At 48.7% G+C, this 17,024-nt stretch overlaps 2 protein-coding genes across 2 annotated transcripts; one reads left to right on the forward strand and one right to left on the reverse strand.

The window, feature by feature from the left end:
• Positions 1 to 9,747: 9,747 nt before the first annotated feature.
• Positions 9,748 to 12,502, reverse strand: LOC118504300 (O-phosphoseryl-tRNA(Sec) selenium transferase). Its single transcript, XM_036038598.1, has 4 exons — positions 12,242 to 12,502; positions 12,029 to 12,158; positions 11,063 to 11,959; positions 9,748 to 10,996 (listed from the first exon to the last, which is right to left on the reverse strand). Exons 1-4 carry the CDS (start codon positions 12,356 to 12,358, stop codon positions 10,707 to 10,709), a joined length of 1,434 nt encoding a protein of 477 aa, XP_035894491.1. The 5' UTR covers positions 12,359 to 12,502; the 3' UTR covers positions 9,748 to 10,706.
• A 242-nt stretch (positions 12,503 to 12,744) lies between these two features.
• Positions 12,745 to 16,925, forward strand: LOC118504294 (centrosomal protein of 152 kDa). Its single transcript, XM_036038590.1, has 3 exons — positions 12,745 to 15,300; positions 15,371 to 16,264; positions 16,357 to 16,925. The coding sequence occupies exons 1-3, from the start codon at positions 13,135 to 13,137 to the stop codon at positions 16,552 to 16,554; spliced, it is 3,258 nt and encodes a 1,085-aa protein (XP_035894483.1). The 5' UTR covers positions 12,745 to 13,134; the 3' UTR covers positions 16,555 to 16,925.
• The last annotated feature ends 99 nt before the right edge of the window (positions 16,926 to 17,024 follow it).

A 17,024-nucleotide genomic window follows, 5' to 3' on the forward strand; every position in this document is an offset into this window, starting at 1 on the left:
CCACACCGTAACCGATGCCAGCGACCTGAGCTGAATGTCCTGGTTGCGTCCCGAATGCCATCATCAACATCGTATCTTGAACGAAGGGCTACTACCTACGGCCACTGTTGTTGTGGTGATATAATATTCCCCTGTATTGTAAATGCTTTGTGTTTCGCTTCTCGCGGCGGATGTTTGCTTCTTAAAGGAAGGGGCAAAATAGCAATAAGAAGGACGCGCGTCCCGACCGTTAACCGGTCACAACAGTCGGTTGGATGTGCTGGATTTGGCGGTATACGCGAAGCAAACGCTTCAAGGTCAGCCCCGGTGTACCTAGTTCACCCCTCTAAGTGAAAAGACGCACAAATGCACACGCACACACAAAAACAATTCGCAGGGACGTGAAATGGGAAATTGATTCCCGTTTCCGGATCTCGTCCGTACGACGTTTGCTCAATGAGGGAAGGAAGTAAGGATATTTCTTTACCGAACTAAAATAAAAACACCACGTTTCGCCGTTCCTCTTCGCAGGATCTACAAAGACCGGATTCCTTCTTGCCTACATAAAACCGGGAACCTTTGGAAGTAGAGCAGAAAACAAGGGGTGTAACGCTATAGCTTCGCACGTGCAAACCTCTGTTAGCGATGAATCCGGGACTTGATTCAGTTGTGGTTCAGCTGAGGCAAAAATAAGATAACTATTAGAGAAGGTATTTTCTTGTAGTTTTTTGCAGCCTTGGCAGCTACATTAATTGTTAGAAACAGAGTTTTGTACTACTACTCCTCCAGGTTTGAGAATATTTAATATTGGTATTTTAAATGATTTTAATAATATCATTTCCTAGTCTTTAATATCCAACAGTTCCAGGACTTCTCTGGGTTCCAGAATATTGTATTGTAGAATATATTAGTCCCCAGTCTTTTTGACTGCTTTAGAAATTCTAGTGAATCGAGAGGGAAAAAAGAAGGACATGACAGAGAATCAAGAGAGGAATGAACAAGACATGAGAGAGAAATGAAAGACAAGTGAGAAAGGGTCGAGTTTGAAATGAGAGGAAATCGAGAGCAAAATGGCAGAGTGAATCGAGAGAGAATCGAGAGGTAAATGAGAAAGAAATGAGAGAGAAATGAAAGAGAATCAAGGGAGAAATGAGACAGAATCAAACGAGAAATGAGATAGAATTGAGAGAAAAATGATTGAGAATTAAGAGAGAAACTAGAAAGAATCTAGAGGGAATCGAGAGAGAAATGAACGAGCAAATTGGAAAATAAATAACAGAGAATCGAAAATGAAGAGGAATAATAGAGAAAATTGAGAGAACAATGAGAGAGAAATGAAAGCAAATTGAAAGAGAACCAAGAGAATCAGGAGAGAAAAGAAAGAGAATCGAGAAAGAAATGAGAGTAGATTGAAAGAGAAACGAAAGAGAAATAGGAGAGAATCAAAAGAGAAATTCAAAAGAATCGAGAGAGAAATGAGAGAGTATCGAGAGAGAACTGAGATAAAAATGGGAGAGAAATGAGAGAGAACTGAACTGAGCTGAACTAAACTCTCACATTTATTTTTCGATTCTCTCTTATTTCTCTCTCGATTCTCTTTCAATCTGCTCTCATTTCTCTTGCATTGCTCTCTCGATTAACTCTTGATTATCGCTAAGTACTCTCTCATTTTTCTTTCATTTCGCTTCCGATTATCTCTCGTTTTTCCGTCATTTTTCGAACGATTTTCTCTCGTTTTTCTCTCATTTCTTTCTCAATCTGTTCTCATTTATATCTCAATTCTCTCTAGAGTTTCTCTCAATTCTCTCTTGATTGTCATCCATTTCTATTTAGTTTCTCTCTAATTTTTTTCTTTTTTTTTCGCTCTTTTCTTCCTCATTGCTCTCTCCTTCCTATCTCATTCTCTCTCGTGCCTCTCTTATTCTCTCTCGATTCTCTATAATTGCTCTCTCATTCCTCTCACATTTCGCGTTAATTTATCTCTCGATTCTCTCTCTCTCTCATGTTTTGCGGTTCTCTTAAGATTCTCTCCTATTTTCGTCTCGATTCTCTTTCATTTCTCTCTTGATTCAGGCATACAGGCGCTTAACGACGACTGATTTGCTGTGTAAACCCTGTCATACAATAATTGCTTAATATTTAACATCCATGATCAAAAAAATCAGATTCAGCTACAATAATTACAGTAAGGCGTATAGTGAGAATCTTCAACCAACCAGCCCAAACCCAAACACCAGAGCCATTCGTTCCACACAATTTATAGCTCGTCAAATAGTTCACACGTTGTGTGTGACAACAGAAGTAGCTCCCAAAAAAAAAACAAGGGAGAAAAATGCACCTCAAAACCTGCTTTCGACGATCGCAGAAAAGGGAAGCAGGCACAGCACCTTCCCCCTTGCATTCCTGCGAGCAACAAACAACACAAACCGATGCAATTCCTGCTCAATGCAGCTCTTTCAAAACAAGCTAGTGCAGTGGCAGCGGCACTTGCGGCAAGATTCGCTTCATTCAGCTTCAAAAACCCCCTCCGAACCATAATGTACCAGCGAGCTTTGTTGGTCGGACAATGCAGCAGAACCTCAAGAGAATCTCTCAAGATACAACAGGGCGGACAATTTTCCCTTTTTTTGTTTGGTGCCTTCGTTCATTGGGACTTCCTCCACTCTGCCTCAAACGGATCGGACCAGCAGTACGCAACGTGAAGAGGGAAGCGCCGGAGCGTGTAACGCGAACGAGCAAAGGAAATGCGCTCTCTTGCAACAATGAGGATCGGCCGAGAGGATATCCCATGCTAGGAGCTGGAAAAAAAGGAGTAAGTTCTCACGCATCACCGTACTGGCTGCTGCCCCAAACCAGAAGACAATCCTTGACACGTGAAGGTGAGTTGGTATGTACGCACCACGGACCCTGATCGTGAGAACCGCTCCTCGCCAGGAACATCCTTCATGCGTTCGATTTGGTTGATGAGACCATTCATCGGACGGGTGGATTTTTCGGAATATTAAAAGAACCGATCGTTGCGACGACGACTGCTGCTTTTCAAGTGCTCCCCGGGATTAAGTAGCGGAACGGAGCAAATCTCCAGCTCGTTTGCCTTGTACGCGATCGGAGAAGGTACGGACCGAAGAAGAAGAAAACAAAACCCCCTCGCGAGAAGATGTCAGTTTCAATTTATCATAAGAATGGGCCACAATTTACATATTGCGCGTACGATGGTTGTGTTTCGGTGGCAGGCACAGGAGAGAAAACCGAGGACCTCAGGACGAGAAAGACCCAGAGGGTCCTCTACGCAACGCATCATTCCAGCTGCCTAGCTGGTGGAAGGCAAAGCGATCCGTTTATTGATCCATAAAACTGCTTTGCAATCTAATTTTGGGTATCCGTTCACCGAGGACACCCAAACTGGCCCGGACCCCGGATCGGTCTTCGCTTTACCTTCATCTTGTTTCCCCGTCCGTGATGCGATCACTCGGAGGTCTATAGTTCGCTCGCACTACAAATATCCCTAGGACCGACCCATTTCCTGTCACTGCACGCCTGAATCGTCCTTCGGCTCGTACCTGTGGTACCTGGTGTTACGTTTGGGCCCGATTTCCGGCAAGGACCCGGTGCCGGTTGACACCCCTTAATTTTAATTTGATTGTTTGTCCCCGACCCTTGTTAGAGATTGAAAATGAAAGTATAAATTGAAGGATCGTTAGCGGAGACCGGATTGCGAAGAGTCTCGAACGAACGGTTAGAGTAATTTTACAGAATTTTAAAAGCATAGACGTTTGTTTCCTTAAAATAGTTAAACAATTTAAAATTCAAATTTTAGACGTTTGTTTCCTTAAAATAGTTGAACAATTAAAAATTCAAATTTGAAATTAAATGGTAGAATGGCTTTGAAAGGAAATTGTAAAGCAGTGTGACAAGTTTAAGTAAGTGTTGGATGATGGCAGAGCTGAACACGGTGGACCCCTTTTCGCCAAGGGTTAGGTGTATTTATCCTGTTTTCATTCCGGTTTGGCAATTTTTTTGAGCAGAAGATAGCATAAGTAGATTATTAATTCGCACAACAGAGAGATAGTTTTTTTCCCCCGATAAGGATTCTTGGTAGAGAAGGATCCATGATCCCCGAGAGGGCCCTTGGTCGAAGTGTCCTTGTGCAGCAATCTATCTAATACCTTCATGATAGTCCTTCGCTTACTAGACCTGTTGGTACCTCATATTAAGATACTTATTTATTACTAAAGGGGAAACGGTCTGGATGGGGTTTGAACCCCGGTCCTAGCGTGTGAAGAACGGCGCCACTATCGAATCGATCTTTGGACTGGACTGGACACGACAATCACTCGTCGATCCTCATGAGTATTCTCCAAAATTGACCTCCATTTATCTTCATATATCAATTAATTTACGACTAAATTCCTTCCAGCGAATAGCATATACTTCTTTCATATCTTTATAATAAATAACTTGGGTTTATTTATCATATCCTTGCCGTGACTTAAACTTTCCGCTCAACTGCTTTGCGTATTTGAGCCGGCTCCAGTGATCTATTTAGCAAAATAATGCCAAAAAAAGAAAACTGTGACGAAATCGAAGCGTTTTTATTGTTGAACTAATGCTCAGACTATAGCAAAACTTCGTGGATTCGCCCGATTCCATGGAACAGACCATAACAAGCATACCGGAACCGGTAACTGGTAAGCGGGCTCGAGTGTGCCTTGGAGCGCAAAATTAAATCAAACCAACCCACCGAAGACGGTCCACAATTCAACCTCACAGCTCGTACAGGAGCTTTGCAAAAACACAACAAGCGAGCGATCTGTGCGGTGGTCGGCAAACGGCGGTACGAAGCCGTACCCGGGTCCTAACCTGTCCTTCACGACCATCCTTCATCAGGCGTCGAGCGTCTGCTCTGGCAGCAGCAGCAGTAGAAAAAAATCAAAGCGGAAAGGAAACACCTGGAAATACGAGCCGGGCGATATCCGTTATCCTCGCGCTTGTGTCCCCGGCCTGCCGTGATTGCCGTTCGACGCGAAACGAAAGGACGAAGCAGCGTACCTGGGTTCGTGTTTCCTCGGTTCTACCTTGAAGACCGTGCCCCTTTGTTTGTAAAATCCAAAACCCCACGGGATCATCCTGCTGGACCGCCTTAGGATGCTGGTCAAGGGAGGATGATCACCGGTAAGCTACCGGCCTGTGAGTGGTGCTGAAGATGTCTTGCGAGAAGAAGAGGATCAAATTTCCAGCCTCCCAACACCGCCAGCATACCGCCAGCTGCCAGCAGGATTATCCCGAAGCAGGCAGGACCTGAATCTGGTCCAGGTATCTAACGAGAGAGCTTTGTCACCGGATGAGGGTTTCGTGTTTGCTTTGTACAGTTGGTAGAAAACAAAAATGTCCTGCATCTCGCCCGGACCGATCGCACAGATTTGCGACACACTTCAGCTCCGATCACGAGTGCTGGGTGTGTTATTGTCCCCAATTACACCAATATTGCTCACCAATGATTGATTGCGAAGGGAAAATTGGTAACCTGGATCCTGCCTCAGGTTAAGGTTACGTCCCGGGCGCCTGTCCCGAGCGACCAGCTCTGGTAGCGCAGCTGGTGTAGGGGTTTCGAAAAAAGGGAAAACAAAAATCGAACGATGGCCACTGACGGGAGAGGTGCGTGTTTTCCGAACGCTTCAAATGAAAGCTTTAAAACAGCTGGCCACCACCACGCGGGCCTGCCAGAACAGATGTCAAACGGGCGCGCAGTATAAAAAGGTGCAAACAGTATCCTTTGAGGCAAAGAACGGTGGATGATGGATGAGGTGGCGTGGCGGTTGGATTGAATTGAAGTAATTCAGCTTACGGGAAGCTATCTTGCTAAAAGAATTCACAAAGCGAAATCTTAGATCCTGCTGCACAATGTCTCCGAAAGGACATAATTTTACGAACGATCGGACTGGTATTAAACGTGCCCGAACTACTATAAAACCATAAACCACACGTTTGAAAATGGTTTGGAAAGAGCGGGGAACATCTTTATCCAGTTTAACCATTACAGAACTCATTCGATATGGTTTCGGGAATGTATTATCGCTAGCTTTATGATCAGTGCGCAATTTAACAACTTCATACTTGGTTGCTATAAAAATATCACCTGGTAAATTGAATCCTCTGTCATTTGAAGCCGTTTCCATGGCATCCAGCTCTGGTTAGCATTATTTCATCCAAGCAGCCTACAAAAATAATGAATGCTTTTACAATACTTACTTACTTACTTATCAGGCGCTACAACTGCTTTGCGGCCTTGGCCTCTGCTGCAACAATCCTCGATACCGCTCACGGTTTAGCGCCGTCGTCTGCCAATTCGTAATCCCGGCCGTTCTGGCGGACGCATCAACGCCATCACACGCCATCGTCCGTGTGGACGGCCCGAAAAGGACTTTACGGGCTGGGTCGTCCGGTGTCATTCTCATGACGTGCCCAGCCCACCGGAACTCGTAGAGCTCGTCATTGTAGCCGGCTCCTCCATTGTCCTTCCACACACATACGGGGCCAAAAATGCTTCTGAGCATCTTCCTCTCGAACGCGGCTTCGAAAGAGGGCTTCGTCAGCATTGGACAGAGTCCATGTCTCACAGGCGTATGTCAGTACTGGGACTATAAAACTGTTCTGTACAGTCTCCCAGCTTCGTCCGTCGCGACAGGTATTTAGAGTGGAGAAGTTTCCTCAGGCTGTAGTATGACCGGTTGGCAGCCAGCACCCTTGCGCGTAACTCAACATCATCAATGTTGTTGTCGGTGGGCTGACTTTTGACCCCAGATAGGTGAAGTTTTGGACGACTTTGAAGGTGGAGGTCACCTATCTATACATGCACCCCTGCGTCGCCTCCGCCACCGTCATTTTCGTTTTCGCCTCGTTAATCTCCAACCCGAAGTTCTGTGCCGCACGCTCGATCCTTTGATAGGCTTCTGCTACATAGGATAGCCTCAAACCAATGATGTCTATGTCATCAGCGTATGCAAGGATCTGGATTGACTTATAGAAGATGGTCCCCGAAGTTTCCACCTCCGAGTCGCGGATGGCTGACTCTCTAGCGCCAGGTTGAAGAGGAGACAGGCAAGCCCATCATCTCCCTGGCGCAGGCCCTTGGCGGTAGCAAAGGGCCCTGAGAGTTTTCCATCCACCTTCACCTGGCATGTGATGTCAGGGCCATTGTCATTCTTACAAGCTTTTACAATATCAACTGAAAAAACACTGTAACTTAAAGCCTTGCCATGAAAACCTTGCTCTCGTTCTCTTCACGATTACTTCTTACAGAACAATTCAAATGAAATAATTTCCCTCTCGTCAGAGGTGCTATTAGACGCACCTGTCACAACCGACGAAATCCTTGAGGTCCTCTTTCGAACCTAACGATGATCAGGATCTATGTAGATAAGTCAAGCATCACCCCCTAACAACGAGCAACCGAGAGTCATCCGCGTTTTAAGGTGCTGGAAGAAGGAAGTGAGCTGCAATGCAAGCCGGTCCCGCTTCCTTAGCCCGCACATCCGCCCATTTGCCCACATCATGGAATCAGCCCCGGGTAATAGCAACCATTAACGGACGGATCGGATAAAACTGTTGGTGCGATGGTGCGTCCTTAGTGGAGCAACCTGTACCACACCGAAGAGAGAGAGAGAGAGAGCGAGAGGGACACAACTTAAACAGACGGCAGACGTACCGACCACCGTCATCATAATCATCACCCATCCATCCATTACGCCGCCCGGGTTTGGGAGGATCACGAGGACACGTGGCAGGCGGAAGGAAGGTGGTTCTTCTTCCGTGGGGCTTGACCAGCAGGGACCCGAAATAAAACCGGCTATCTCTCGCTCCCTCTCCCTCTCTCTCTCTCTCCAACGATCCCTTCTAAGTGGTAGATGGAAAAAGAGAACACACAAAACATGAAAACGGTCCGACCCTTACAGCTTTTGCGTCGACAAGGTTTGCTAAACGCATGCAGCAGGAAGAAGGATGGCGCAAGAAAACGAAACTGATCTTGCAGCTGCCGCACCAGCACACGATCGTCCTCGGCATGAATTGAAAGCGCATGAAATAGTTTTTGTTTTTGGGGGGTTTTTGCGTAGGGAGAGAGCCGAAAAAGATGGCGTCTTCGAGTAGCGATGGGCCCCGACTGCAACGGAGCAAACCGCAACCCGATTACGGGGAACGGGGGGCTTCTTTTTTCTCTCCCAATTGTAGTAAGAAGGACTAATTTTAAATAAGCAATTATCCACAAAAAAGCGGTTCAAACATCCTAAATACCACAGTCGCCATTCCTTAAAGCTTAAGCAGTCTCGTGAGCGTGATACACGCAATGCGGCTTTTTTAAGCTGACAAACCCTGTTAATAAGGGAAGTTACTACAGTTCAACAAATCATGTTAAAATCTTTATAAAACCCCACGATAATACACCTGCCTAGCGGCCCGTAACGGTATCGGCTTTTTAATTGTTATGTGTTGTTTGTTTCGCCAAACAAGTCCACGCCGCGCGGTGACAAAATTAATTGCAACCAGCAGGATCGCGACCAGCAGCAACCACCAGCGCCAGATGGGATGTGATGTGAGGCAAACGCAATTATCATAAAGCTATTAATCGTACTCCGGATTGTACTGTGCGCGGGGCAGCTGGTGGATTTTGTGGTGCCCAGAAAAATGCCGATCTGGTGAAATTGATTGTGCGGAAGTTGGAGCATGCGGAAGATGGCTGAACCGAGAGGTTTCGGTGATGATTAACACGAACTTGTTGCAAGAAAACGATCCGGCAGATGGTGTGTCGGAGCGCTTGAAGGAATTTAAAGGTCCTTCGGCACACGGTTACACCTACGAGGGGAGACAAGCGAGTAAGCGAGCCCTGGCGATGTCTGCACACGAGAGGTCTGAACTTGAACCAGCGTACCACCACGCGTCGGTTATCCGGTTTGTGTGGAAAGCGCTCACCACAGTCACACCGAGGCACGCGCGATGCGCCCAACATACCGAATGTGGATGGCAGGTGCATCAGCACTGCACCCTATCTACGATGGCTACAGCATTGTGCACCGGCATGGGGAGTCGTTGCCGTAAGTTGTACCGCAGCCGACAGAACGACGAACGAACGTTTGGGCTTTTGAATGACGTACAACAATTTGAACAGCCGCTAACGAGGGATGGTGGCGATCGTGTAATTAAGATTGTGTTGGATTTTGAAACATCCAACTTGAAGGCGTGCTTGAAGAAGGAATAAAAGGTTAAAATCAGCGACACGCAAAGCTCTCTCGCTCTAATGAGCGCAATGGTGGACCTAGATCATCCAGATATTGATTAGCACACGTATGGCTGCCATACAACTGCTTGCCGAATTAGATATTGCCTCTGGGCTTCTTCTTCTCTCACCCAACGACCTGCCATTGCTGGCTTACTAGACTTACCTTCACTACGGGGGAACGAACGGTCCAGATGGGATTTGAACCCCGGTCCTGTCGTGTGAAGAGTTAGCATTTTTAGATTAAGAACGGTGATCTACTTCACACAGCAAACACGCAAACACCATTCGGTGATCAAATGCATCATGATCATTCGGCTTTGAAACGAGAAGTGAAGCAAACGTTTCCTGTTCCGATGGATTCCTTACCTTCGCAGCAGGATACAAAATGGCAACAACACAGAGAGAGGGCAATCCCGAAACGGTCGATCGATCGATCGATCCATCAATCTTCATTAGTGTGGCCAAACACCCGGGGGCGCCTGTTCCTTTTTTTTTTCTTTGGGTCGATGATTGCTGTTAGGTCAAACGATACCGACGCATCACAATCGTCCTAATCGTCGTAGGGACCGATTCGGAAGGATTCCGTTTCCCTTTTTGTTTTGTCCCCATTTTCTGAACGTGGTTTGGTTTTGTTTTGTCTAGAAATAATGAAGAAATGTTAAATTAACGTAAATTAGTTGTAAAAATTTACCGACGACCTGGCATGCCCTGAAACGTTTATCGATAAATGCGCTACCACACAGCCACGTGCTTACGGGCAGACAAATCGAACACACGGCACGCCAGACCTATCCGCCGGAAGTGGGAGCGGTTCTAATTGTCCGATCGAAATAATGGGAACCCTGAAATGAGGTGAAAAGCGCATGTGTCTCTCTCACGATCGTTCCATGATCGATCGGGGCGAGAGACAGAGAGAGAGAGAGAGAGAGAGAGAGAGAGGCCGGAGGGTATGACAAAAAAATCCATACCGATCTTCCAAACGACCAACAAAGGAGTGGCCACCCTGTCGGAGGTTTCGAACAAAAAACGCTCGGTGCCAGGCGGTAATGCGGATCAGCTGTGTGCCGTTGTCGATCGAGGCATCGACTTAGACTGAAGAAGGGCCAGTTAAGGGGATGAAGACGGGTCCCATACGTACGCACGCACGCACACCGTCCCCACAAATCGGTCGTCGGGGAAGACAGGGGGGCCATTCTCTCACAGTTCATTCGCTTCGTGTTTGTGTGTGTGCGCATTGTTTCGCGCGCACCCGCTTTTGTTCGGCATCAGTGCGTTTCGCGGGAGTTAGGCTGTAAAAAGGGGGGTGGTGCGTAGCTAGTGCTCTCGTACCTCGAATTCTAAACTTCTAACGGTTATTTGCTCTTCAAAGTTCTTTCCATTTGCGAATTTAGTTGTTGTAAGTAGTTGCTTTCGTTGTTTCTTTAATAAATAGCTAACCAATTATCTCGTGGGCTCTTTAGCTTCCATCCCCCTTATCCTTCGTGCGATACTTACGCAGCACACCGTCCAACTTGCTGAGAAAGTTCGTCACATCCTGCGGCTCCATGCCCAGGGAGGCACTGGCCGTGAGGTAAGGTACGCTGCACCTCGAACTGTGCGATCCCCAGCGAAGGAACGTGTTACCGTCGATGGTTTTGCTGTCCGCGGTGCTCACTACACGGCAACCCGATACACCACGCTTCTGTAGCATAGAGCCAATCATTTCCAGTCGACCGGCAGTCGCTTCAAACGATGCGAGTGACATTGCTGAAAAAAAACGGTAACGAAAATCCTTAAGAAGCTGAGCAAAAGTAGCACACTGTTTCCTCGTACCGATCGAAATTGGATTGCGACAGGGTAAAATACGTTCACCGTGAGCTTCTGCCAGCTTGACCATTCCTTCCAGCAGCATTGCGTGTGCCTCCTTTCGTTCCGTCATTAGCTTTTCATAGCCCCGCCTGCCCAACGATAGCAGCGTCATCAGCACGTCCAGCGACTGCGACCCGGAAGCACGGCCAGGATATAGCTTCGCAACGGCTTCGACCGTATCCGGTCGGAATCCCGCCACTATCGCACCACCGACCGGCACGAGCAGATTCTTATCGGTGCTTTGTACAAACGCATCGATTCTTCCGACCCGTGCGCCTTGGGCCAGTTGGTGGCTAAAGTACGTACTCTGCAAACCGTACGCATTGTTCACCAGGTGCGGTATATCGTACCGTTGACACAGTTTGGACAGTTCGATCACATCGTCACTGCTTCGCGGTGCGAAACAACTCGTCGTGGATACGATGCAACAGATACGATCCGCACCCAGTTCTTCAATTTTCGAAACAAACGCAGGAAGGTCGGTGGCAAAGGGCTTTATCGCAACGCCTGGCACGTCTTCCTGGTGCGCTATGCAATCGATAATGATGGGCGTTAATCCGGCCGCCAGGATGCTCTTAAAGCACGATTGCTGATCTACGCGGGACCATAGGACGTAGCTTGCGGCGGGTCGTTTGGCGTGAACCGTTCGCAGAACAAGCATCATGGCCATGCCTGTAGCGACGGGAATAACGGTCGCCCGTGCACAGGTAGGAATGCCAGCCGATCGAATCCAATCGCGCACCAGACAGTTCGTTAGGTTTGCCATTATCGTTGAACCAACCGCTTTCGGCTGTGCATCGGTTAGATTTCCGGAACGTCCAATGCCGTGAGAAAAGTTGTAATGCCTTCGGCGCACGAGATCTTAAAGCGAAACGATAGAGCAAAGGCATTATTTACGAAACAGAAATAAGAATCGGCGCACATTATTACCACAAATCACACGTCCTTCGCGTTCGCCTACACCACAGCGGGAGGGAAAATTGTTACTGTCCAGCAGGGCTAGCTCCCGCACAAAGTATTCGATCATCGTATCGCTCCATCCGTAGGTGGGTAACTTTCGCTGCAAGAAACGAATGTGTTTGTATGAGTATTGTTGGTTAGCGATAGCGATATGTGTTGATTGACTGTTGGAGTATCAGCTACCTGTTCGAGCAGCAGTTTGATTTCTTTATCCCGTTCCAGGCGTGCATCGTTCGCTAGGGCCAAATAATTTTCCGGAACAAGGCTCTTTGCGATCGATTTTAGCGTTGTGTCGTTCATCTGGAATACGGTACGGCGGCGAGTTTTAGATTTTTTAACGGCAACCTGAAAGTAAATAAACAAACAAACTGTCAAACGGAGCTGTGCCAGGGTTGTGCGACATTATGCCGTTCAAGGTAGATAGATATTCCGGTCAGCTAAAATTATCAATTATAAAAAGGGGTTTTTTAAAGTTTAATTTGCTCAAAAAGCGACACAAAAACACGAAAAATATTATTCAATCAATTTTATGACCTCAATTTCCTAAAAAGGAGAAATTGTTGGAGAAAATACTCTCACCAGTCCTTTAAACCACAGAACCACCCGGTGCGAGAGATTATCTACCAACCTTGATTGTATCACCTCATTCTAACCACCTTGCATACCAGCAGGGACGCGCGACGTTTGACAGTACAGAAAATACACGATCAAAGTTTTGAAAAGCAACGAGAAGAAGAGCGCGGTGTTTGCACCAACAACAACAAAAAAAAAACAGTGTTGAACGAAACCATTCTTTTTATTTGTTTACATCTTCACCCGCTAGACGATTGGGCACATTCCGGTCAATTTTTCACGTCCTAGTGTAGTCCCCCCCGAAACGTTGAAGGTCGAATGTACGCTGTGTGCAACGGTTAGCGAGGAGTGTAAGCGGCGTCTTTACGCAAATCTACCGTACCGGCAAATGAGCGTTGTAGCAATGTATCGCGGCAACAAGGACTAGTAATTGGCTGGCTGGTCAGTATTTGAACCGTGTGCCGAAAGCTAGCGCTCTGCTGCCCGAAGTGCACCATAACAGTATGAACGGACCACCGGGAGTGTCTATCTTCAACGATGGTGTTAGCATCAACCTTAACCGCAGCGATCGGCAAGATGCCCTGGAGGAGGAAGAGCTGCAACAGGACCAGAAGCGCCTGCAGGAGGAGCTGGCGAACGATGTGAAACAGGCATTCGACGACGTGATATGTGACGACAATGATACGCTTAATTCGTTCAGCCATCGGTATTCCGATGAAGACGACGATGAAGACACTGCCGGGCGCAGTGACAAACGACCACCACCGCCACCCGTCGTAATGTCCACAAATCCCCTGCTGAACCCAACCGACCAAGGGCAAATGGGTCCCACGCACGATTACGGTGGTGGTGCAGCACGGGAACTACGGCTGCTGCTCGAATCGAAATCCCGCGAGCTGGAGCACGTTATGCGAGAGCTGTACGAGCAGCGGCACAAGCACGAGCAGCAGGTGGGCGAGCTGGAAAAGCGGCTGCTGATCGAACAGGCCGAAAAGGATCGTGCCTGCATGACGCGCGACCAAACTCGCCAACTGTTGGTGCAGAGCAAGACGAAGATTTCCGAGGCCGAGGATACGAACGATAAGCTGCGCGGCAAGGTGTCCTCGCTGGAAGATCAAAACGTGAAGCTTGTGGCCGAGCTGGAGCAGAAAAACATGATGCTGCAGGACACCCAGCATCGCTACCGGATGCTGGAGCAAAACACGGCCCAAAAAGCTGATCGACACACGGACGCACTGCTGAAGCAAACGGAGGAACGGCACAACGCGAAGATGGCCATGATGCAACAGCAGATCGATAACCTGCGCAGCGAGCTGGACGAACGGCAGCAGGAATGCCGCCGGCTGGAGGCACGCTACAGCGAGCTACAGAAGTCGCGCGAAGCCATGCTTATCGAGCAGTCCGAAACGGTGCAACGGTTGCAGGATCAGCTGGAGGATTCCCAGCGCCAGTGTTCGAATTTGCTGTCCAAAAGCAAGACGCAGGGTGATTTTGGCGAGCAGGAAAGGCAACGAATGCGCAGTCGTATACACACGCTCGAGCAGGAACAGTCGGGGCTGAAGCAAACCATACACGATCTCACCGACCGGCTGGAGAAAACGAATGCCGAACTCGATCTGATGGACAGCCTGGTGCACGGACAGGACGAGGAAGATCCAGCCGGCGGTGGAAGCGTGATCAATCAGGCCGATCCAAACACCACGGGTCACTATACCTTTGCCCAGCGCAATTTGATCGGTAGCACGCCGAACAACAATAATGTGGCGCTGCTGCGTGATCGAGCGGCCGGTGGCGATGGACCGAACTGCGATAATCGGGTGGTGCGGCTTAAGAACGAGCTGCGAGTGTGTATGGCAGGGCAGAAGGAGAAGCGCGATCTGGTACGCCAGCTGGAAGCGAACCTGCAGTCGAAAGATCGCGAACTGGAGCAACTGAAAAGGGACGAAAGCGATACGCTCGTGCAGATGAACCAGTACAAGGAGGAAGCATTCCGGCTCGCATCCAAATGCCGAATACTGGAACAAGAGCTGGAAAAGCTGACGGGCGATGCGTCGTCCTCGAGGAAGGACAGTGACCGATCGATCACTGCGGGCAGCCGACGACGATCGAGCGGCACCGACGACCACCGACAGGAAGCGGCATTTCTCGAGGATAAGATTTTCGGTCTGCAGCAAGCGAAGCTCGAAGCGGACGATCGGGTCGCGGAGCTCGAGCGCGAGAAGAAACAGCTGTCCGCGCGGTGTGAAACGCTCAGCAGTGAGGCCGGTTCCTGTGCCGCGCTAAAGTTGGAGGTGGAAAAGCAAAAATTCCTTCTCCAGGACGCCCAAAAGGAGTGCGAGCGGTTGAAGCGATTGTACATCGAGGTGAGCGGAGCGAAGGAAGAGCTGGGACGCGAACTGTCCACACTGCGATCGCAGGACAGTGCGAAGCAGATTGCCGTCTTGCAGGAGCAAGTCGTGTCGCTCGAGCGTGCCCTCCAGCTGGCCGAGTTGAAGGCGTCCGAGCTGGGGAAGTTGCTTGACAAGGAGAAGACGAACCACGAGGAGCTGCTGAAGCAGGTGACCGCTGGTGGCAGCACCGGCAGCAGTACGAACGACGGCAAAGCTCCACCGAGCTCGGGCAGTGCCAGCTGCACCAAGTGCATCGATGCATTGACACAAATCTCAAAGGTAAGACAATGCGGGCGCTCTATAAAGCAACCGGTATCAGACCGATCGGTAACCATCTTTCCAATTGCAGCTGGAGATCGAAAACCTTAAGCTCCAATCGTCCTGCTCATCGCAGCTGCGCGAAATAGCCGAGCTGAAGGTTCAGCTGAACGAACAGGCAGCGACCGTAACGGAGCTGCACAAACGGCTCGACCTGAAGGCGGAACGCGACCAACTGCTGGACGAACTGAAGGAAAAAGCCGCCCAGTTCGAGCAGATCATTCGCAACCAAATCTCGACCAACACGTCCAGCACCACCGGCGACAATGCCAGCTCCTCCTCACCGCCACAGCGCCGGGAGGTTTGCTCGCGCGATCAAAGCGTCGGCCCGGACGACCCGATCGAGGAGGATTCCGAAACCAGGCGACGACAGATGCGCGAGCTCGAGCAAAAGGTGCGCGAAGAGATGGCAAAGGTTTACGCCGGGAAGGTGAACCAGATAGAGGAGAAGTTTGTCGCGCAGTTCAATCGCTTCAAGGAAAACATCGACACGCTCAAGCACGAGCTGTACGATCGGGTGGCCGAGCTGAAGGTACGCAACCAGGAGGTGGAGGTGCTCAAGTGTGCCATCGTTACCGAGCGCGACAAGATGGGTGAACTGCTGGCCCAGAAGGACACCGATGCCCGCTCCCTGTTCGACAAGCAGTCCGAGCTGATGGGCAAGTATAAGGCCGAACTAGCGAACGGGCAGAAGCGGGTGCAATTTCTCGAGCGCGAGCTGCAGGAAAAACGCGAACTGGTGGCCAGCGAACGGCAGTCGATGGAGAAGCTGATCGCCCAGATCACGGCCGAGCGTAAAATGTTTCGCGAGCGTGAGCAGGAAATGAACGACCGGTTCAAGGAGGTCGAGCTCGAGTACCGGAAGAGCCTGGATCTGGTGACGGAAAAGTATCAATCGGCGAAGAAAACCGCACTCAATTACAAGGTAATAAGACGGGGGGGTTTTTTAAAGTAATATTGTTGTGTGAGCTTGTTGAGAAGTAACCAATAACAACCTGTTGCCATCCCAACACACAGAAATACGCGGAAGACAAGGAGCAGCACATGCTGAAGGAGTACGATCGCATCAAGGAAGGCTACAATGTGGCGCTGCAAAAGGTACAAACGCGCATGAAGGAGGCGCTGGAAGGCAAGGAACAAAGCATGCGGGACCGGATTGCTAAGCTGGAAGCCGATTACGAAACCAAGCTGCAACTTATCCGGCAGAAAAGCTAATGAAAGCTAACACATACATACATACATATGAAGCATTGTATGCGTAGCCAACCATGACGATATTGTTACACACACACACACATATTAACAAAACTGCCTTGTTAGCAAACACTGCCGACTGTGCTTCTATTTCCTTCCCCCTTGAAATAGAGAGCTCATGGAAGTGATCCTGGAGAGCATGGGAAAAGTATTTTGTGCGCAGTATTTGCTTAAGAGATTCAGACGCACCTGAAAAGCCGTATATGGAATAGAAAATGTTTAACGCCGCACTATGCTTGCAATCAACGAATGTAGTGTGCTTGTATATATATAGCTTCACATAGAAAAGAGCCATTTTTGCCACTAATAAAAATATACTTGTTTAAAGATTATTGTGGAACAGTCTCTTTTTTTGTCACCACGTTCAGTCCGTGTATCTTGCCAGCAACGATCGAACGATTCTCCTCCCTCTTTCGGCACTCACACACTCA

The sequence above is a fragment of the Anopheles stephensi genome, chromosome 2 (genome assembly GCF_013141755.1).
Source record: "Anopheles stephensi strain Indian chromosome 2, UCI_ANSTEP_V1.0, whole genome shotgun sequence".
NCBI classification, from domain to species: domain Eukaryota; kingdom Metazoa; phylum Arthropoda; class Insecta; order Diptera; family Culicidae; genus Anopheles; species Anopheles stephensi.

Bases quoted from the DNA above. Each gene is read 5' to 3' on its own strand.
- LOC118504300 (XM_036038598.1), bottom strand. From the start codon at position 12,358: ATGAACGACACAACGCTAAAATCGATCGCAAAGAGCCTTGTTCCGGAA. The intron at 11,960-12,028 runs GTAATAATGTGC...TTTCGCTTTAAG, and splicing joins CGAAGGACGTGTGATTTGTG to ATCTCGTGCGCCGAAGGCAT. The intron at 10,997-11,062 runs GTACGAGGAAAC...GTTTTTTTTCAG, and splicing joins TCGCAATCCAATTTCGATCG to CAATGTCACTCGCATCGTTT.
- LOC118504294 (XM_036038590.1), top strand. From the start codon at position 13,135: ATGAACGGACCACCGGGAGTGTCTATCTTCAACGATGGTGTTAGCATC. The intron at 15,301-15,370 runs GTAAGACAATGC...TTCCAATTGCAG, and splicing joins CATTGACACAAATCTCAAAG to CTGGAGATCGAAAACCTTAA. The intron at 16,265-16,356 runs GTAATAAGACGG...CCCAACACACAG, and splicing joins AAACCGCACTCAATTACAAG to AAATACGCGGAAGACAAGGA.